The sequence below is a fragment of the Pristiophorus japonicus genome, chromosome 8 (genome assembly GCF_044704955.1).
Source record: "Pristiophorus japonicus isolate sPriJap1 chromosome 8, sPriJap1.hap1, whole genome shotgun sequence".
Taxonomy (NCBI): Eukaryota; Metazoa; Chordata; class Chondrichthyes; family Pristiophoridae; genus Pristiophorus; species Pristiophorus japonicus.
Genome location: NC_091984.1, coordinates 17,968,735 through 17,990,725, shown reverse-complemented (window position 1 = coordinate 17,990,725; position 21,991 = coordinate 17,968,735). Strand labels below are relative to the sequence as shown.

The following is a 21,991-nucleotide window of genomic DNA, read 5'->3' as shown; positions in this document are numbered from 1 at the left end:
GAATCCTGTGCAAAATTCCTTTGGATATATTTTGACTTTGTGTGATAATTGTAAAATGGGTGATAGCGAATCGGCAGCCAGTTTTACATCTCCATTGACTTCATTGGAGAGGCGGGCTGCTGATTCTCTATCGCACATTGTGTCTTCCCCTGGCTTTGTGAAATTTCAGGGACTCCCTGCGAAATCATGGCCTCCCCAGAAGGGGGAAAAAATGAACAGGTCAAAATGAAGGTGAGGACTAATTTTAATGTTTCCTCGATTTTTCTAGAATCCAAAAAGATTTGAGGAGGTCTTTGAGGAGATGATGTACTTTCTGCAGCAAACCGATCACTGGGAGACGACCCAGCGAGAACTGGCAACACGAGGGGTGAGCCTTGTAGAGTAATGGAAAAGGCTGGGAAGGAGGAATTGAATAAATGTACCAAGTGGGTGAAAATCCCACACTTAGCATTGTAAATTCCCATTCAACTTTTCTAAAGTCTCTCTCCCAACTCTTGTCAGCATGTTCTTATGTTCTGATCTTTTATCTCAACTCCACTTTTCTGCACTATGCCCATATCGCTTGATTCCTATAATAGTGAGTGACACCTGATTATTTGAGTGAGGGGCAATGCTCACTTCTGGACCACATATGTATGCTTTTCCAACAGATTCCTTTGGTTGGAGATCAAGAGTAAGAGTCCAAGTTGATTTCCTTCCCCCTGTAACCCTGGGTTACTGAGGAAAATTGTCACACCTAAGCAGCTAAATGAGCATAGACTAGGGATTGGCCCTCTGGTCGACATACGTCGGCTACTCACTGCCTTAACTAGCTGAGACATCTGGTAATTTCCTTAAGTGCATGGATGTATCGGACTGTTCAAATTTCTGTTACGGATGATCTAGCTTTGCTAGGAATAGAGCTGCCCTTAAAGAATAGTCTGTCCTCATGTATCCAGTTAATAAACACAGTCCTGTGACTAATTTTCAAACAAATTGCAAAAGTTAAGTACAAATTGTTTAAAGCTTCCATGGGTGTGCTGACATTTGTCTTCTTGCTACTTCTGGAGCTCAGATCCAGGAACAAGCTGTCCTGTTGCTTGGTCTGTGCTCCACTGGGCAAACCTGCCTTTCAAATGAAAATTTAATCCCGGGTCTTGTCTGCCTGTTCATCATCATCATGGGCAGTCGCTCAAAAGCGATGAAGACTTGCTTCCACTCTAAAAGTGAGTTCTTAGGTGGCTGTACGGTCCAATACAGGAATTATAATCTCTGTCACAGGTGGGGCAGACAATCGTTGGAGGAAAGGGTGGGTGGGGAGTCTGGTTTGCCGCACGCTCCTTCCGCTGCCTGCGCTTGCTTTCTGCATGCTCTCGGCGACGAGATTCGAGGTTCTCAGCGCCCTCTCGGATTCTCTTCCTCCACTTTGAGTGGTCTTTGGCCAGGGACTCCCAGGTGTCGGTGTGGATGTTGCATTTTATCAAGGAGGCTTTGAGTGTATCCTTGAAACATTTCCACTGCCCAACTGGGGCTCGCTTGCCGTGTAGGAGTTCCGAGTAGAGCGCTTGCTTAGGGAGTCTCGTGTCGGGCATGCGAACAATGTGGCCTGCCCAACGGAGCTGGTCGGGTGTGGTCAGTGCTTCGATGCTGGGGATGTTGGCCTAGGCAGTGGACATTAGCAGCTTTGATGGGAAGACAGTAGGACTGTTATTCTTGAAGGAAAAGACCAAATTGACCAACGGCCTTTGAACCCACCTTGCGATTGTCCACACTTGACCAGTTTCAGTGAGCATTGAGAGGGAGCTGGGATACGAGGCTGGGTGCGCTGCACCATGATCTATGTCCAAGTCTTGGACGAGCCTATTCCTTTTGAATCAGTCAATGATTTAGACTTCAATGCAGGGGGGCATGATTAATAATTTTGCAGAGGATACAAAAATTGGCTGATAGTGAGGAAGAAAGCTGTAGACTGCAGGAAGGTATCAATGGACTGGTCAGGTGGGCAGAAAAGTGGTAAATGGAATTCAATCCGGAGAAGTGTGAGGTAATGCATTGGAGAGGGCTAACAAGGCAAGGGATACACATTAAATGGTAGGATACTGAGAAGTGTAGAGGAACAAAGGGACCTTGGAGTGCATGTCCACAGATCCCTGAAGATAGCTGGCCAGGTAGATAAGATGGTTAAGAAGACATAAGGGATAAGAATATAAGAAATAGGAGCAAGAGTAGGCCATATGGCCCCTCGAGCCTGCTCCGCCATATAATACGATCATGGACTCGGGTCCACTTCCCTGCCAGCTCCCCATAACCCCTAATCCCGTCCATTATTATGGATACTTTCCATTATTAGCCAAGGGATAGAATACAAGAGCAGCGCGGTTATTCTCGAACTGTATAAAACACTAGTTTGGCCACAGCTAGAGTACTGCGTGCAGGTCTGGTCACCACATTACAGGAAAGATGTGATTGCACTGAAGAGGGTATAGAGGAGATTGACAAGGATGTTGTCAGGACTGGAGAATTGTACTCTGAGGAAACATTGGATAGGCTAGGGTTGTTTGCTTTAGAGCAGAGGAAGCTGAGGGGAGACTTGATTGAGGTGTATAAAATTATGGGGGGGTCTAGATAGAGTGGATAGTATTGTGTTCCTAACACAGATGAGGCTGTGATGTGAGATGAGTAACAGTGACCTCAGTCTTTAATAAGACACTCCAGAGTGAGGAACAGGCCTTAGGGGCCGGCTTATATACAGTGCTCCCAAGGGATGCTGGGATCCCCTGGGATTTCAGGGGATGAGCTCCCTGGTGGTAGAACATGAGAGTGCATGCTTTACAGATGCACAACATCACCCCCCCCCGCCCCCCCAATGTCAAAGTGAAAACTATTTACAAGGTGAGGTGGTCGGGTGCCTTTCTTTCCCTGGTGGACCGCCTCGGTACAAATGTCTGTTCTGGTGTGTTGGCTGTGCCCTCGCTGAGCTTGCGTGTTGTTGGCCCTGCAGGGCTGCTAGGTGAGCCTGGCCTTGCTAGGCTGTTGGACGTGATGGGTTCGATTTCCGGGTCCGGCGTGGTGTCATTGATCCTTTGGGTGTGTGTTGTGGGCTCGAAAAAGGTGGTGTCTGCTGTGGGTTGTTCAGGGCAGTCTGTGAACCGCAGCCTCGTTTGGTCCAGGTGCTTTCTACAAATTTGTCCATTGTCTAGTTTGACTACAAACACCCTATTCCCTTCTTTAGCTATCACCGTGCCCGCGATCCATTTGGGACCATGTCCATAGTTTAGCACATACACAGGGTCATTCAGATCAATTTCCCGTGACACAGTGGCGCGACCATCGTTTACATTTTGTTGCTGCCGCCTGCTCTCTACCTGATCATGCAGGTTGGGGTGAACCAGCGAGAGTCTGGTTTTAAATGTCCTTTTCATGAGTAGCTCAGCCGGGGGCACCCCTGTGAGCGAGTGGGGTCTCGTGTGGTAGCTGAGCAGTACTTGGGACAGGCGGGTTTAGAGTGAGCCTTCTGTGACTTGTTTAAGGCTCTGTTTGATGGTTTGTACTGCCCGCTCTGCCTGCCCATTGGAGGCTGGTTTAAACGGGGCCGAGGTGACATGTTTGATCCCATTGCGAGTCATGAATTCTTTAAATTCGGCACTGGTGAAACATGGCCCATTGTCACTGACCAGTATGTCAGGCAGGCCGTGGGTGGCAAACATGGCCCTCAGGCTTTCAATGGTGGCAGTGGTGGTGCTTCCCGACATTATTTCACTTTCAATCCATTTTGAAAAAGTATCCACCACCACCAGGAACATTTTACCGAGAAGCGGGCCCGCATAGTCGACATGGATCCTCGACCATGGTCTGGAGGGCCAGGACCACAAACTTAGTGGTGCCTCTCTGGGCACGTTGCTCAACTGAGCACACACACTGCATTGCCGTACACAGGACTCTAAGTCAGAGTCGATACCTGACCACCACAGGTGGGATCTGTCTATCGCTTTCATCATTACTATACCCGGGTGTGTGTTGTGGAGATCTGAGATGAACGTCTCCCTGCCCTTTTTTGGTAGCACTACACGGTTACCTCACAACAGGCAGTCTGCCTGAATGGACAGCTCGTCCTTTCGCTGCTGGAATGGCTTGATTGGCTCTTGCATTTCAATGGGGATGCTGGCCCAGCTCCCATGCAGTACACAATTTTTTACTAGGGACAGCAGAGCATCTTGGCTGGTCCAAGTCCTAATCTGGCGGGCCATGACAGGTGATTTATCATTTTCAAACGCTTCCATGACCATCAACAAGTCTGTGGGCTGCGCCACCATCAACAAGTTTGCCGGCTGCGCCATTTCCACCCCCGTGGTGGGCAATGGTAGCCGACTGAGAGCATCCGCACAGTTCTCGGTGCCTGGTCTGTGGCGGATGGTATAGTTATACGCTGATAGCGCGAGTGCCCACCTTTGTATGCGGGCTGAGGCATTAGTATTTATCTCCTTGTTTTCAGCGAACAGGGATATGAGGGGCTTGTGATCGGTTTCCAGCTCAAATTTGAGGCCAAACAGGTACGATGCATTTTCTTTACACCGAACCCACATGCTAATGCCTCTTTCTCAATCATGCTGTAGGCCCTCTCGGCCATAGACAAGCTCCTGGAAGCATAGGCGACAGGTTGCAACTTCCCCGCAACGTTAGCTTGTTGTAATACACACCCGACTCCGTACGACGACGCGTCATATGCTAGCACAAGTCTTTTACACGGGTTGTACAATACAAGCAGCTTGTTGGAGCATAAAATGTTTCTGGCTTTCTCAAAAGCAATTACTTGTTTTTTTTCCCCATACCCAGTTCTCACCTTTACGCAATAACACATGTAGGGGTTCTAAAAGGGTGCTTAACCCCAGTAGGAAGTTACCAAAATAGTTGAGGAGTCCCAGGAACGACCGCAGCTCCATGATGTTCTGTGGCCTGGGCGTGTTCCTGATAGCCTCTATGGGCCGAATGCTATCCGCCGCGATCTTTCTCCCCAAAAACTCCACTCCTGTTGCCATGAAGACGCATTTCGACCTCTTCAGCCACAGCCCTACGCGATCCAGTTGCTGGAGGACCTCCTTCACATTTTGTAGGTGGGTTGGGACACCGCCGAACATGACCAATATGTCATCCAGTACTGTGTGTGGTACCTACTTGAGTAGGCTCTCCGTGTTTTTCTGGAAGATCGCTGCAGCCGATCAAATTCCAAACGGGAATCTGTTGTCGATGAACAGTCCCTTGTGTGTGTTGATGCAGGTGAGGCCCTTTGAAGACTCCTCCAGCTCCTGCGTCATGTAGGACGAAGTCAGGTCGAGCTTGGTGAATGTCTTGCCTCCTGCCAGCGTTGCAAATTTGTCGTCTGCCTTAGGTAGCGGGTATTGGTCCTGTAGCGAGAAACGATTAATAGTTACTTTATAATCGCCGCAAATCTTGACCGTGCCATCACTTTTGAGTACTGGAACAATCAGGCTGGCCCACTCGCTGAATTCCACTGGGGAGATGATCCCCTTGCGTTGCAGCCTGTCCAGATCGATTTCCGCTCTCTCCCTCATCATGTGAGGTACCGCTCGTGCCTTGTGATGAATGGATCGTGCCTCTGGGACCAAGTGGATCCGCACCTTCGCCCTGGAAAAGTTTCCAATGCCTGGCTCAAAAAGGGAAGGAAATTTGTTAAGAACCTGGGTACATGAGGCCTCATCGACATGTGATTGCGCTCGGATGTTATCCCAGTTCCAGCGGATTTTGCCCAGCCAGCTCCTTCCAAGCAGTGTGGGGCCATCGCCCGGGACAATCCAGAGTGGCAGTTCATGCACCGTGCCCTTGTAGGTGACCTTGACCATGGTGCTACCCAGGACAGTGATAAGCTCTTTGGTGTACGTTCTCAGTTTCGTGTGGATGGGGCTCAGGGCTGGTCTGAATGCCTTGTTGCACCACAGTCTCTCAAACATCTTTTTACTCATGATGGATTGGCTCGTGCCAGTGTCCAGTTCCATGGCTACGGGTAAGCCATTGAGTTTTACGTTTAGCATTATAGGTGGACATTTAGTCGAAAATGTGTGCACCCCATGTACTTCAGCATCTGCCTCCTCTGAGGCTCGAAATAGCTTTGATCCACCATGGGCCGATCTTCCTCTGCCACGTGGTGGTTAGCAGGTTTTGCAGAGCTTGCAGCTCGTTTGCAAGCTCGTTGGAGGTGTCCCATTGTTCCACAGCTCTTGTAAACATACCCTTTGAAGCGGCATGAATAGGCTGAATGGAAGCCTCCACAACACCAACAAGGTGTACATTGCCTTGCATTGATCCTTTGTTGCGGACTCTGAGTCATCTGGGTCACCTGAGACCTGCTGGCAGTTGCAGACTCGTGGTTTCTGCCCTGTACATTTCTGCTCGCAAACACAGTTCCAGTTAATTTATGAACATTGATAGCACTTGTGTGCTGAGAGATTTGTTTGGTGTTATCACTGGAGGACATAAACACCTGTGCTATCGCAATGGCCTTACTGAGGGTCGGTGTCTATACAGTCAAAGGTTTTCGTAGGATGGTCTCGTGGCCAATGCCCAGTACAAAAAAGTCTCTGCGCATTTGCTCCAGGTAACCATCAAACTCACATTGTCCTGCAAGTCGCCTTAGCTCGGCTACGACTTATCTGTGGGTTTCGCCGGAGCCAGAAGATTCTTCATGAGGCTGTAGGTCGGTGCCCCGCAAACTGTGAGGAGGACCGCTCTCCTTTTTGCAGCGTTTGCTTCTCCATCCAGCTCGTTGGCTACAAAGTACTGGTCTGGCCGTTTGACATAGGCTTCCCAGTCCTCACCCTCCAAGAACTTCTCCAGGATGCCCACAGTTTGCTGCATCTTTGCGTTGGATTCGTGTACTCGTCGCCAGTTATTGTGTTCCTAACACAGATGAGGCTGCCCACAGGGAGGTTAAAGTAACAGTGACCTCAGTCTTTAATAAGGCACTCTAGAGTGAGGAACAGGCCTTAGGGGCCGGCTTATATACAGTGCTCCCAAGGGATTCTGGGATCCCTTGGGACTTCAGGGATGAGCTCCCTGGTGGCAGAACATGGGAGTGCATGCTTTATAGATACACAACAGATAGGAAGGACCTATTTCCCTCAGCAGAGAGGTCAATAACCAGTATATTTAAAGTAATTAGTAGAAGGATTAGAGATGAGTGGAGGAGAACTTTTTTCACCCAGAGAGTGGTGGGTGTCTGGAACTCACTGCCTGAAAGGGTGGTAGCGGCAGAAACCCTCATTGCATTTTAAAAGTACTGGGATATGCATGTGAAGTGCCATAACCTGCAAGGCTACGGACCAAGAGCTGGAAATTGGGAATAGGCTGAATAGCTTTTTTTCAGCCGGCAAAGACACAGTGGGCCGAGTGGCCTCCTTCTGTGCAGTTAACTTCTGTGATTCTATGGCCACTGGGCTGTACTAAACAACTTGATCCTGATGCTATGTCATATTGGGACCAAATATTTTCACATTGTCCTTTGTGTCCATGTTCAGTGTCATGATGGCCCATACATAATGGTCTGTCTCATATAATAGATTTCTTATATGCCTTTTTTTTTGTATTCATATAAATAACTATGTTTAGTTTTAATCAAAACACCGCAAATAAGTAATACTCCCATTTGAATGGGTGACATAATGGGTTAGACCCTGGCCTTTTATCTCTGGGAGCTGTGCACCATTCCAGCCTAGCTGATGGGATGAATGTCTCCTGGCTTGTAAGGGTTCAGCATGAAGTGAGTTTGGGCAGCCTCAGTCAGTTCCTAGCGGGCAGGAGCCCACAGTGCAAAATGGACACAGATCAGCACTCTCACTCAAAGAGGCTGCATGCAGGCTGACTGGTGTAGGAAGTGGAAAACAAGTGTTCTGAATTTGGACCCAAGGCCTGCTATTGGGATAAAGCAGGGGGTGATTTACTCTGCATCTAATCCATGCGATGCCTGACCTGGGATTGCATGATGTTGACACTGGCTTCAAATGGGGAGGAGTTCTGCTTCCCTCTGCTAACATCCTTGCTGAACATTAAAAGAAAGGTTTAGTAAAGAGAAACAAACTGACCCTGAATGTAATGGGGATGAGCTATGAGGAACAAGTAGAGAAATGTGAGTTTTACCATCTAGAAATGCTGCGAAGAGTGTGCGTCATTGCGGAGTATTAATTGCATAGATAAGGAAAACCCTTACAAAGTAAGCCAAGAGATTAGCAGAAGTTGGAATTTAGTGAAAAGTTAATTTAAAACAGATTTTTAGGAAAAATCTCCATTTAAAGGGCTGTTTAGAGTTATCTATCAAACGGGTAATAAAGGGAAACATGTTGGAGTTATTCAAAATACAATTGAGATGCCATAATGGGAAAGTAATGTTTACGGAGACATGGCTCCCGGGTGACCAAGGCTGGGAACTCAACATCCAAGGGCATTCAATATTCAGGAAAGATAGACAGAAAGAAAAAGGAGGTGGGGTGGCGTTGCTGGTTAAAGAGGAGATTAATGCAATATTAAGGAAGGACATTAGCGTGGATGATGTGGAATCTGTATGGGTAGAGCTGCGGAACACCAAAGGGCAGAAAACGCTAGTGGGAGTTGTGTACAGACCACCAAACAGCAGTAGTGAGGTTGGGGATGGCATCAAACAGGAAATTAAGGATGCGTGCAATAAAGGTACAGCAGTCATCATGGGTGACTTTAATCTACATATAGATTGGGCTAAACAAACTGGTGGCAATACTGTGGAGGAGGACTTCCTGGAGTGTATATGGGATGGTTTTCCAGATCAATATGTCGAGGAACCAACTAGAGAGCTGGCCATCCTAGATTGGCTGTTGTGTAATGAGAGAGGATTAATTAGCAATCTTGTTGTGCGAGGCTCATTGGGGAAGAGTGACCATAATATGGTAGAATTCTTCATTAAGATGGAGAGTGACACAGTTAATTCAGAGACTAGAGTCCTGAACTTAAAGAAAGGTAATTTGACGGTATGAGACATGATTCGGCTAGGATAGACTGGCGAATGATACTTAAAGGGTTGACAGTGGATAGGCAATGGCAGACATTTGAAGATCACATGGATGAACTTCAACAATTGTACTTCCCTGTCTGGCGTAAAAATAAAACGGGGAAGGTGGCTCAACCGTGGCTTACAAGGGAAATTAAGGATAGTGTTAAATCCAAGGAAGAGGCATATAAATTGGCCAGAAAAAGCAGCGAACCTGAGGACTGGGAGAAATTTACAATTCAGCAGAGGAGGACAAAGTGTTTAATTAGAAGAGGGAAAATAGAATATGAGAGTAAGCTTGCAGGAATATAAAAACTGATTGCAAAAGCTTCTACAGATACGTGAAGAGAAAAAGATTAGTGAAGACAAATGTAGGTCCCTTACAGTCAGAATCAGGTGAATTTATAATGGGGAACAAAGAAATGGCAGACCAATTGAACAAATACTTTGGTTCTGTCTTCACTAAGGAAGACACATATAACCTTCCAGAAATACTAGGGGACCGAGGGTCGAGCAAGAAGGAGGAACTGAAGGAAATCCTTATTAGTCAGGAAATTGTGTTCGGGAAATTGATGGAATTGAAGGCCGATAAACCCTCAGGGCCTGATAGCCTGCATCCCTTAGTACTTAAGGAAGTGGCCCTAGAAATAGTGGATGCATTGGTGGTCAATTTATAACATTCTATAGACTCTGGATCAGTTCCTATGGACTGGAGGGTTGCTAATGTAACCCCACTTTTTAAAAAAGGAGCGAGAGAGAAAACAGGGAATTACAGACCGGTTAGCCTGGCATCGGTAGTGGAGAAAATGTTGGAATCAATTATTAAAGATGAAATAGCAGCGCATTTGGAAAGCAGTGACAGGATCGGTCCAAGTCACTATGGATTTATGAAAGGGAAATCATGCTTGACAAATCTTCTAGAATTTTTTACGAATGTAACTAGTAGAGTGGACAAGGGGGAGCCAGTGGATATAGTGTATTTAGACTTTCAAAAGGCTTTTGACAAGGTCCCAACAGATTAGTGTGCAAAATTAAAGCACATGGTATTGGGGGTAATGTATTCACATGGATAGAGAACTGGTTGGCAGACAGGAAGCAAAGAGTAGGAATAAACAGGTCCTTTTCAGAATGGCAGGCAGTGACTAGTGGGGTACCGCAAGGTTCATTGCTGGGACCCCAGCTATTTACAATATACATTAATGATTTAGACGAAGGAATTGAATGTAATATCTCCAAATTTGCAGATGACACTATGCTGGGTAGCAGTGTGAGCTGTGAGGAGGATGCTAAGAGGCTGCAGGGTGACTTGGACAGGTTAGGTGAGTGGGCAAATACATGGCAGATGTGGTATAATGTAGATAAATGTGAGGTTATCCACTTTGGTGGTAAAAACAGGAAGGCAGATTATTATCTGAATGGTGACAGATTAGTAAAAGGGGAGGTGCAACGAGACCTGGGTGTCATGGTACATCAGTCATTGAAAGTTGGCATACAGGTACAGCAGGCGGTGAAGAAGGCAAATGGCATGTTGGTCTTCATAGCGAGAGGATTTGAGCGTAGGAGCAGGGAGGTCTTACTACAGTTGTACAGGGCCTTGGTGAGGCCACACCTTGAATATTGTGTACAGTTTTGGTCTCCTAATCTGAGGAAGGACATTCTTGCTATTGAGGGAGTGCAGCGAAGGTTCACCAGACTGATGACCGGACTGACATATGAAGAAAGACTGGATCGACTAGGCTGAGATTCAATGGAATTTAGAAGAATGAGAGGGGATCTCATAGAAACATTTAAAATTCTGACGGGATGGACAGTTAGATGCGGGAAGAATGTTCCTGATGTTGGGGAAGTCCAGAACCAGGGGTCACAGTCTGAGGATAAGGGGAAGCCATTTAGGAACGAGATGAGGAGAAACTTCTTCACTCAGAGAGTTATGAGCATGTGGAATTCTCTACCACAGAAAGCTGTTGAGCCCAGTTCATTCGATATATTCAAAAGGGAGTTAGATGTGGCCCCTTACGGCTAAAGGGATCAAGGGGTATGGAGAGAAAGCAGGAATGGGGTACTGAAGTGCATGATCAGCCATGATCATATTGAATGGTGGTGCAGACTCGAAGGGCCGAATGGCCTACTCCTCCACCTATTCTCTATGTTTCTATGTTTCTATGTATGATTCTATGTTTAGAGGGATGGACTTTTATGGAGGAGTTAATGTATTAGTGGGATGGACTTCAATCGGAAAGCTAATGTACTGGAGGGTTGGGCTTTGATGGAAGGTTAATGTACTGGAGGGGTGGGCTTTGATGGAGGAATTAATATTCTACTCGAATGGCCCCAGCCTGCTGATGGTCTTGCAGGCCGGGACCATGCTAATTTCACTAGAAGACCTTCAGCAACAGGGTAATTCCTTCAGCTCCCTCACTGTCATTACTACAATGGCCATTAGAGGGAGCAGCATGTGATGGCATACCACTACAGAGTTGCTGCAGGAAGGCGACGGCTGACTGCAGTGCGGGCAGATGCAGCAGGAGTGGCGAGGTCAGGGCGAAGGAATGGCAAGAGTTTGTAGAGGGATGTGATCAGGGCCCAGGAGAGGCGAGGGCCCAGGGGCAGCACGGGCCAGCCCACACTGCGATATGTGTGCGCACAAGGTCCGTGCAGCAGAGCAGGTCTCCAGTCGTCTTGGTTAATCCTTGCCACTGGACCAAGACCTAGCTCTGTCAAGCCCGTGTGGTGGCTGGTGTGCAACGGTCACCACACGTTAAAAAAATCCACGCACAGGCATCTTCCACCCTTCAGGATGTAGTTCGGGATCCGGAATATTAGGTCCTTCATTGAAACACCTATGAACTCATCCCTTTTCAGCGTGGAAGCAAGTCATCCTCGTTTCGAGTGACCACCTATGATGATGATAATATTGTACTGAGATGGACTTCAATAAGAGAGCTAACATACTAGACTGATGGAGTTTGATGGCAGATTAATGATCTAGAGGGATAGCTTTGAGGAAAGTTTAATGAACGAGGGTTGAGCTTCAAGAGCTGAACATTTTCCTCATGTCTTTGTGTTCTATCGGGTAAATTTCCACTTTTAGTGATCACAGTACCGAGCTTCAGTACGAGCAGCACGTATCGGGAATGAACGTCAGTGCTTGGAGCACTGAAGCAAAAGATCTACTTCCATAAGGTGCGTTGGTGAGCTTGTTGCATTGATACACTGATTTATTCTAACTGCGTTTATATCCCAAACAGGTTAAACATATGAATTTTTATGACGTTGTCCTGGACTTCATCCTGATGGATTCCTTTGAGGATCTGGACAATCCCCCTACATCGATACAGAATGTAGTCAACAATCGCTGGCTGAACACTTCCTTCAAGGAAACTGTAAGCAGGAAATTGTACATAATGTTAACAGACTGGTATGAATATTACAGGATTTTAAGAATTCTATTGCGTACTTTTTCAGTAATCTAAAATATGTTGATATACTGGGCTGAAACTCATTGTGTGAATCACATTAACAAGTTTAAATGAAGCTCCATTGTCTGCTAATGTATCAAACGTGTTAACTTGTCTACTTCCAATTCCATTCCACGTTGGTAATCAGTTACTAATATTGCACACATGACTTAGAATGGTTACATAGAATGGTTACAGCACAGAAAGCAGCCATTTGGCCCATCGAGCCGGTACTTCCCTCCATAAATCATCATCATCATCATTATAGGCAGCTCCTCGGAATCGAGAAAGACTTGATTCCACTCTTAACATGAGTTCTTAGTGGCTAAACAGTTCAATACGAGAACCACAGTTTCTGTCACAGGTGGGGCAGATAGTCGTTGAGGGAAGGGATGGGTGGGACTGGTTTGCTGAACGCTCTTTCCACTGCCTGCACTTGATTTCTGCATGCTCTCGCCATAAATCAGTGTAATAACCACAGCAACTAGCGTAGTGAAACGTCCCAAGGTGCTCCACATGAGCGATATAATACAACATTTGACACCGAGCCACCTATTGGGACAGGTAACCAAAAGCTTGGGCAAAGGGGTAGGTTTTAAGTCGCAACTTAAAGGAGGAGCGAGAGAGAGAGAAGTGTAGAGGTTTAGGGAGGGAAGTCCAGAGCTTAGGGCCTAGCAAAATGGTCATTCATCGATTTGCCGTTTGTGGCTCTCTGCATTTGCCTCTGTAGCAACAGTGACTGGTTGTGATGTGCTTTGGGAGCTGAACACAAACTTTCAGGGTATTCCTCTCAGATTGCCAGCATTTGCAGCGTTTATTTTCCTTTTGGCTCTATGTGGTAAGTTCGCAGATTTTCCACCACCCCCACCGCTGCGTGTTGTGAATCAGCCGCCCATTACAGAAACTGCCCAATTCTCATCCCCATTGAAAGAAAGGGCAATGGGAATCGGGCAGTTTCTATAGTTTTACGTCCGGGTTTGGCAAGTTGAAAATCCGCCCTCTATATCACTCCAGTTCTTATTCACATCCTTAAAAATGCTTTGAGGGAACAAGTATTTTATCTCAGGTATCATAGACTAAAACTAGGGGCATAAATATAAGAGGGGTCACAGTCTAAAGATAAGGGGTAAGCCATTTGGGACCGAGATGAGGAGGAATTTCTTCACCCAGAGAATTGTGAACCTGTGGAATCCTCTACTCAGAAAGTTGTTGAGGCCAGTTCGTTAGATATATTCATAGAAACATAGGAAATAGGTGCAGGAGTAGACCATTTGGCCCTTCGAGCCTGCACCACCATTCAATAAGATCATGGCTGATCATTCACCTCAGTACCCCTTTCCTGCTTTCTCTCCATACCCCTTGATCCCTTTATCCATAAGGGCCATATCTAACTCCCCCTTGAATATATCCAATGAACTGGCAAAAACAACTCTCCGCGGTAGAGAATTCCACAGGTTAACAACTCTCTGAGTGAAGAAGTTTCTCCTCATCTCAGTCCTAAATGGCTTACCCCTTATCCTTCAACTATGTCCCCTGGTTCTGGACTTCCCCAACATTGGGAACATGCTTCCTGCATCTAACCTGTCCAGTCCCATCAGAATGTTATATGTTTCTATCAGATGCCCTCTCATCCTTCTAAACTCCAGTGAATACAGGCCCAGTCGATCCAGTCTCTCCTCATATGTCAGTCCTGCCATCCCAGGAATCAGTCTGGTGAACCTTCGCTGCACTCCCTCAATAGCAAGAATGACCTTCCTCAGATTAGGAGACCAAAACTGAACACAATATTCCAGGTGAGGCCTCACTAAGGCCCTGTACAACTGCAGTAAGACCTCCCTGCTCCTATACTCAAATCCCCTAGCTATGAAGGCCAACATACCATTTGCCTTCTTCACCGCCTGCTGAACCTGCATGCCAACTTTGAATGACTGATGTACCATGACACCCAGGTCTCGTTGCACCTCCCCTTTTCCTAATCTGACGCCATTCAGATAATGTTCTGCCTTCGTGTTTTTGCCACCAAAGTGGATAGCCTCACATTTATCCACATTATACTGCATCTACCATGCATTTGCCCACTCACCTAACCTGTCCAAGTCACCCAGCAGCCTTTTAGCATCCTCTTCACAGCTCACACTGCCACCCAGCTTAGTGTCATCTGCAAACTTGGAGATTTTAAACTCAATTCCCTCATCCAAATCATTAATGTATATTGTAAATAGCTGGGGTCCCAGCCCTGCGGTACCCCACTAGTCACTGCCTGCCATTCTGAAAAGGACCCGTTTATACCGATTCTCTGCTTCCTGTCTGCCAACCAGTTCTCAATCCACGTCAGTACATTACCCCCAATATCATGTGCTTTAATTTTTCACACCAATCTCTTGTGTGGACCTTGTCAAAAGCCTTTTGAAAGTCCAAATACACCACATCCACTGGTTCTTCCTTGTCCGCTCTATCAGTTACATCCTCAAAAAATTCTAGAAGATTTGTCAAGCAGGATTTCCCTTTCATAAATCCATGCTGACTTGGACCAATCCCTTCACTGCTTTCCAAATGTGCTGCTATTTCATCTTTAATAATTGATTCCAACATTTTCCCCACTACTGATGTCAGGCTAATCGGTCTCTAATTACCCGTTTTCCCTCTCCCTCCTTTTTTAAAAAGTGGTGTTACATTAGCTACCCTCCAGTCCATAGGAACTGATCCAGAGTCGATAGACTGTTGGAAAATGATCACCAATGCATCCACTATTTCTAGGGCTACTTCCTTAAGTACTCTGGGATGTACTCTATCAGGCCCCAGGGATTTATCGGCCTTCAATCCCATCAATTTCCCTAACACCATTTATCGCCTAATAAGGATTTCCTTCTGTACCTCCTTCTCACTAGACCCTCGCTCCCCTAGGATTTCCGGAAGGTTATTTGTGTCTTCCTTCGTGAAGACAGAACCAAAGTATTTCTTTAACTGTTCCACCATTTCTTTGTTCCCCATTATAAATTCACCTGAATCTGACTGCAAAGGACCTACGTTTGTTTTCACCAATCTTTTTCTCTTCACATATCTATAGAAGCTTTTGCAGTCAGTTTTTATGTTCCCAGCAGTTTCCTCTCATACTCTATTTTCCCCCTCCTAATTAAACCCTTTGTCCTCCTTTCCTGTAACATAAAATTCTCCCATTCCTCAGGTTTGCTGCTTTTTCTGGCCAACTTATATGCCTCTTTCTTGGATTTAACACTATCCTTAATTTCCCTTGTTAGCCACGGTTGAGCCACCTTCCCCATTTTATTTTTACTCCAGACAGGGATGTACAATTGTTGAAGTTCATCCATGTGATCTTTAAATGTTTGCCATTGTCTATCCACCGTCAACCCTTTAAGTATCACTCGCCAGCCTATTTTAGCCAATTCACGTCTCATACCATCGAAGTTACCTTTCCTTAAGTTCAGGACCCTAGTTTCTGAATTAACTGTGTCACTCTCCATCTTAATAAAGAATTCTACCATATTATGATCACTCTTCCCCAAGGGGTCTCGCACAACAAGATTGCTAATTAGTCTTTTCTCATTACACATCACCCAATCTAGGATGGCCAGCCCTCGAGTTGGTTCCTCAACATATTGGTCTAGAAAACCATCCCTAATACACTCCAGGAAATCCTCCTTCACCGCATTGCTACCAGTTTGGTTAGCCCAATTAATATGTAGATTAAAGTCACCCATGATAACTGCTGTACCTTTATTGCACGCATCCCTAATTTCTTGTTTGATGCTGTCCCCAACCTCACTACTACTGTTTGGTGGTCTGTACACAACTCCCACTAATGTTTTCTGCCCTTTGGTATTCCATAGCTCCACCCATACAGATTCCACATCATCCAAGCTAATGTCCTTCCTTACTATTGCATTGATTTCCTCTTTAACCAGCAACGCCACCCCACCTCATTTTCCTTTCTGTCTATCCTTCCTAAATGGTGAATACCCCTGGATGTTGAGTTCCCAGCCTTGGTCACTCTGGAGCCATATCTCCGTGATGCCAATTACATCATATCCGTTAACTGCTATCTGTGCAGTTAATTCGTCCACCTTATTCCTAATACTCCTCGCATTGAGGCACAGAGCCTTCAGGCTTGTCTTTTTAACACACTTTGCCCTTTTAGAATTTTGCTGTAATTTGGCCCTTTTTGCTTTTTGCCTTGGGTTTCTCTGCCCTCCATTTTTACTTTTCTTCTTTCTAACTCTTGCTTCTGTCCCCATTCTACTTCCCTCTGTCTCCCTGCATAGGTTCCCATCCCCCTGCCATATTAGTTTAACTCATCCGCAACAGCATTAGCAAACACTCCCCTTAGGACATTGGTTCCGGTCCTGCCCAGGTGCAGACTGTTCGGTTTGTACTGGTCCCACCTCCCCCAGAACTGGTTCCAGTGTCCCAAGAATTTGAATCCCTCCCTTCTGCACCACTCCTCAAGGCACGTATTCATCTGAGCTATCCTGCGATTCCTACTCTGACTAGCACGTGGCACTGGTAGCAATCCTGAGATTACTACTTTTGAGGTCCTACTTTTTAATTTAGCTCCTAGCTCCCTAAATTCGTCTTGTAGGACCTCATCCCGTTTTATACCTATATCATTGGTACCTATATGCACCACGACAACTGGCTGATCACCCTCCCTCTTCAAAATGTCTGCACCCGCTCCGAGACATCCTTGACCCTTGCACCAGGGAGGCAACATACCATTCTGGAGCCTCGGTTGAGGCCACAGAAATGTATATCTATTCCCCTTACAATAGAATCCCCTACCACTATAGCTCTCTCACTCTTTTTCCTGCCCTCCTGTGCAACAGGGCCACCCACGGTGCCATGAACTTGGCTGCTGCTGCTCTCCCCTGATGAGTCATCCCCCTCAACAGTACCCAAAGCGGTGTATCTGTTTTGCAGGGGGATGACTGCAGGGGACACCTGCACTACCTTCCTCCCACTGCTCTTCCTGTTGGTCTTCCATCCCCTATCTGGCTGTGTACCCTTTACCTGCAGTGTGGCCAACTCATTAAACGTGCTATTCACGTCATTCTCAGCATTATGGATGCTCCAGAGTAAATCCACCCGCAGCTCCAGTGCCGCAACGCGGTCTGTCAGGTGCTACAGGCGGATGCACTTCCTGCACATGTAATCGTCAGGGACACTGGAAGCGTCCCTGACTTCCCACATAGTACAGGAGGAGCATAACACGTGTCCGAGCTCTCCTGCCATGACTTAACCCTTAGATTAACTCAAAAGGGAGTTAGATGTGGCTCTTACGGCTAAAGGGATCAAGGGGTACGGAGAGAAAGCAGGAATGGGTTACTGAAGTGCATGATCAGCCATGATCATATTGAATGGTGGTGCAGGCTCGAAGGGCCGAATGGCCTGCTCCTGCACCTATTTTCTATGTTTCATAGAAACATAGAAACATAGAAAATAGGTGCAGGAGTAGGCCATTCGGCCCTTCTAGCCTGCACCGCCATTCAATGAGTTCATGGCTGAACATGCAACTTCAGTACCCCATTCCTGCTTTCTCACCATACCCCTTGATTCCCCTAGTAGTAAGGACTTCATCTAACTCCTTTTTGAATATATTTAGTGAATTGGCCTCAACAACTTTCTGTGGTAGAGAATTCCACAGGTTCACCACTCTCTGGGTGAAGAAATTCCTCCTCATCTCGGTCCTAAATGGCTTCCCCCTTATCCTTAGACTGTGTCCCCTGGTTCTGGACTTCCCCAACATTGGGAACATTCTTCCTGCATCTAACCTGTCTAACCCCGTCAGAATTTTAAACGTTTCTATGAGGTCCCCTCTCATTCTTCTGAACTCCAGTGAATACAAGCCCAGTTGATCCAGTCTTTCTTGATAGGTCAGTCCCGCCATCCCGGGAATCAGTCTGGTGAACCTTCGCTGCATTCCCTCAATAGTAAGAATGTCCTTCCTCAGGTTAGGAGACCAAAACTGTACACAATACTCCAGGTGTGGCCTCACCAAGGCCCTGTACAATTGTAGCAACACCTCCCTGCCCTTGTACTCAAATCCCCTCGCTATGAAGGCCAACATGCCATTTGCTTTCTTAACCGCCTGCTGTACCTGCATGCCAACCTTCAATGACTGATGCACCATGACACCCAGGTCTCTTTGCACCTGCCCTTTTCCTAATCTGTCACCATTCAGATAATAGTCTGTCTCTCTGTTTTTACCACCAAAGTGGATAACCTCACATTTATCCACATTATACTTCATCTGCCATGCATTTGCCCACTCACCTAACCTATCCAAGTCGCTCTGCAGCCTCATAGAATCCTCCTTGCAGCTCACACTGCCACCCAACTTAGTGTCATCCGCAAATTTGGAGATACTACATTTAATCCCCTCGTCTAAATCATTAATGTACAGTGTAAACAGCTGGGGCCCCAGCACAGAACCTTGCGGTACCCCACTAGTCACTGCCTGCCATTCTGAAAAGTCCCCATTTACTCCTACTCTTTGCTTCCTGTCTGACAACCAGTTCTCAATCCATGTCAGCACACTACCTCCAATCCCATGTGCTTTAACTTTGCACATTAATCTCTTGTGTGGGACCTTGTCGAAAGCCTTCTGAAAGTCCAAATATACCACATCAACTGGTTCTCCCTTGTCCACTCTACTGGAAACATCCTCAAAAAATTCCAGAAGATTTGTCAAGCATGATTTCCCTTTCACAAATCCATGCTGACTTGGACCTATCATATTACCTCTTTCCAAATGCACTGCGATGACATCCTTAATAATTGATTCCATCATTTTACCCACTACCGATGTCAGGCTGACCGGTCTGTAATTCCCTGTTTTCTCTCTCCCTCCTTTTTTAAAAAGTGGGGTTACATTGGCTACCCTCCACTCCATAGGAACTGATCCAGAGTCAATGGAATGTTGGAAAATGACTGTCAATGCATCCACTATTTCCAAGGCCACCTCCTTAAGTACTCTGGGATGCAGTCCATCAGGCCCTGGGGATTTATCGGCCTTCAATCCCATCAATTTCCCCAACACAATTTCCCGACTAATAAGGATTTCCCTCAGTTCCTCCTCCTTTCTATAGTCAATAAATCCAAAAGGGAATTTGGAGAAACTTGTTTACCCAGAGAGTGGTTAGAATGTGGAACTTCCTACCACAGGTTGGGATGAATAGCATGGAGGCATTTAAGGGGAAGCTAGATAAACACATGAGGGAGAAAGGAATAGAAGGATATGTTGATAGGGTTACATGAAGAGACCTAGGAGAAGGCTCGTGTGGAGCATAAACACGGCATAGACCAGTTATGCCGAATGTCCTGTTTCTACGCTGTAAGTGTAAATGTAATTCTATGTCATCAGGTTTTCGCTGATCAATATTTGAGGTGTATTTCAGGACTCCCGTTAATCATGGTGGGTTAATGCCTTATATGGACATAACTGCATTCTCGCATTCTAACCATCCAAAGTATGTTAGTTTAAAAAAAAAATTAGTATCATCAGAACCAGCTCACATACTTCAGCTGTATGGTTTTGGTTAAAGTAATCTGAAGTATTCTGAGATATATAGCTAAGAACTTGGCAATGGAATTGCTTTTTTTGGCCTCTGCTCCGGCTTTGTGTCTGACAAAAAAAAGAAAGTGTTTTCTTACTGTGGTATGCAGCTTAATAAGAAAAATTCAGCTTTTGAAACGAAGACTCAATCGGAGCAGAAAAACACATCGAAACGTGCCAATGCGGCCTAATAAGCTATAACTGGTTTATGTTTTAAACTTAGCACGATCGATTGATTCTGGCAAAGGGTCCGAGGGAGGCCTCAGTTGGACACTGCAGGAGTGCTGGTCATCATGAGAGAGCTGGTTTGGCAAATAAAGCAAAATAAATTTCAGTGGAACTAGGAGAAAAATAATACAGGGATCGAATCACTGTTTGTGAGAGGAAACGTATTCTGTCGGGGAAATTTGTTACAAAAATTTTATTTTTGGAAGTGACGCCTTTTTGAGAATCATAGAGTTTTTTTTATGTATTTGTTCTTAGGATGTGGGCAACACTGGTATTTATTGCCCATCTCTCGTTACCCTGGGAGGATGGTGGTGAACCTTCTATCACAGCCATTGTTTTTACAGCTGATTAGCTCACTCGGCCCACGTCAGGGGAATTATGAGTTAACCATGTTGTATGGGGTGGAGACACATTTAGGTCAAACCGAGTAGCCGGCTCGCCTCCCTGACGGACATTGGTGAACCAGTTTGGTTTATTACAACCATCAGTGCAGAAACAGGTCATTTGGCCCTTGGAGCCTCTGTTAGTTCCAGCTCTTTCACTGAAAGGGTCAACTCTAAACCTGCTTCCTTGTCCTTTTCCCAGAATTTCTTCCTTTTCAAATACTTAACCAATTCTCAATCATAGTCTCTGACTCAGTAGCCTCTTGTGGCTTTCCATGTTATAATGGACTGCAGCAACTCGCCAAGGCTTCTTCAACAGCACCTCCCAAACCCCACGACCTCCACCACCTAGAAGGACAAGGGTAGCAGGGGTATGGGAACACCATCAGTTCCAAGTTGCCCTCCAAGTCACACACCTTCCTGACTTGCAAATATATCGCCCTTCCTTCATCGCCGCTGGGTCAAAGTCCTGGAACTCCCTCCCTAACAGCACTGTGGGAGCACCTTCACCACACAGACTGCAGCGGTTCAAGAAGGCCCCTCACCACCACCTTCTCAAGGGCAATTAGGGATGGGCAATGAATGCCGGCCTTGCCAGTGATGCCATAATCTGAGAATTAATTTAATAAAAATGATCATCCATATGAAAAAAAAAATCACAAAATCATTTGTGAATATGAACTGGAACAAATCAAATTCATTTGTGTTTTCGATCTACCTCCGGGATTATATGTGTGAATTTCTCCTGTAGCTTTCCGATTTGAACTTGCGTATTAAACAAAAAAAAAGCTCGGCTTACTGTGCGTGGCGACACTGAGTAAGCTCACGAAGATTTCTACTGGCCAGATGAAATCCTCACCAACACATTTATGATATAGCTACAAGTATAGCAACATATAGCGGAGGGAAAATCCAGGAGGGCGATGGGGAGAATTTTTGATGCAGCGAGTTGTTACGATCTGGAATTCACCGCCTGAAAGGATGGTGCAAGCAAATGCGATAGTAACTTTCAAAAGGGAATCGGATAGATAAGAGAAAAATTGAAAAGAGAAAGTTGCAGGTCTATGGGGAAAGAGCAGGGGGAGTGGGACTTGATTGGATCGCTCTTTCAAAGAGCCGGCACAGGCACGGTGGGCCGATTGGCCTCCTGTGTAAGATTCTCTGATCTAAGAAATTCTTACCTCACAAGACCTTTACACTCCCTGAAACTGCTGAAGGTTTAGATGAACGTTTTCACCCCATTTTATACCGGATCTTCTCTAATCAAAATGTTGTTAAAAAAACGGAAAGACTTGTAGTTAGTCTCAGAAATGTTGCAAAGCATATCACACACGGTACTTTGAAA

The 21,991-nt window shown here is 46.0% G+C and overlaps 1 protein-coding gene across 1 annotated transcript in view; it reads left to right on the top strand.

Annotated features, from left to right (window-relative positions):
• The window catches only part of miga1 (mitoguardin 1), a 133,239-nt gene that overhangs the window by 101,817 nt on the left and 9,431 nt on the right, over positions 1 to 21,991 (top strand). Inside the window, exons 12-13 of the mRNA XM_070886539.1 lie at positions 269 to 367; positions 12,256 to 12,390. Coding sequence (XP_070742640.1) covers positions 269 to 367; positions 12,256 to 12,390 — 234 coding nt within the window. The remainder of the gene's footprint in view (positions 1 to 268; positions 368 to 12,255; positions 12,391 to 21,991) is intronic.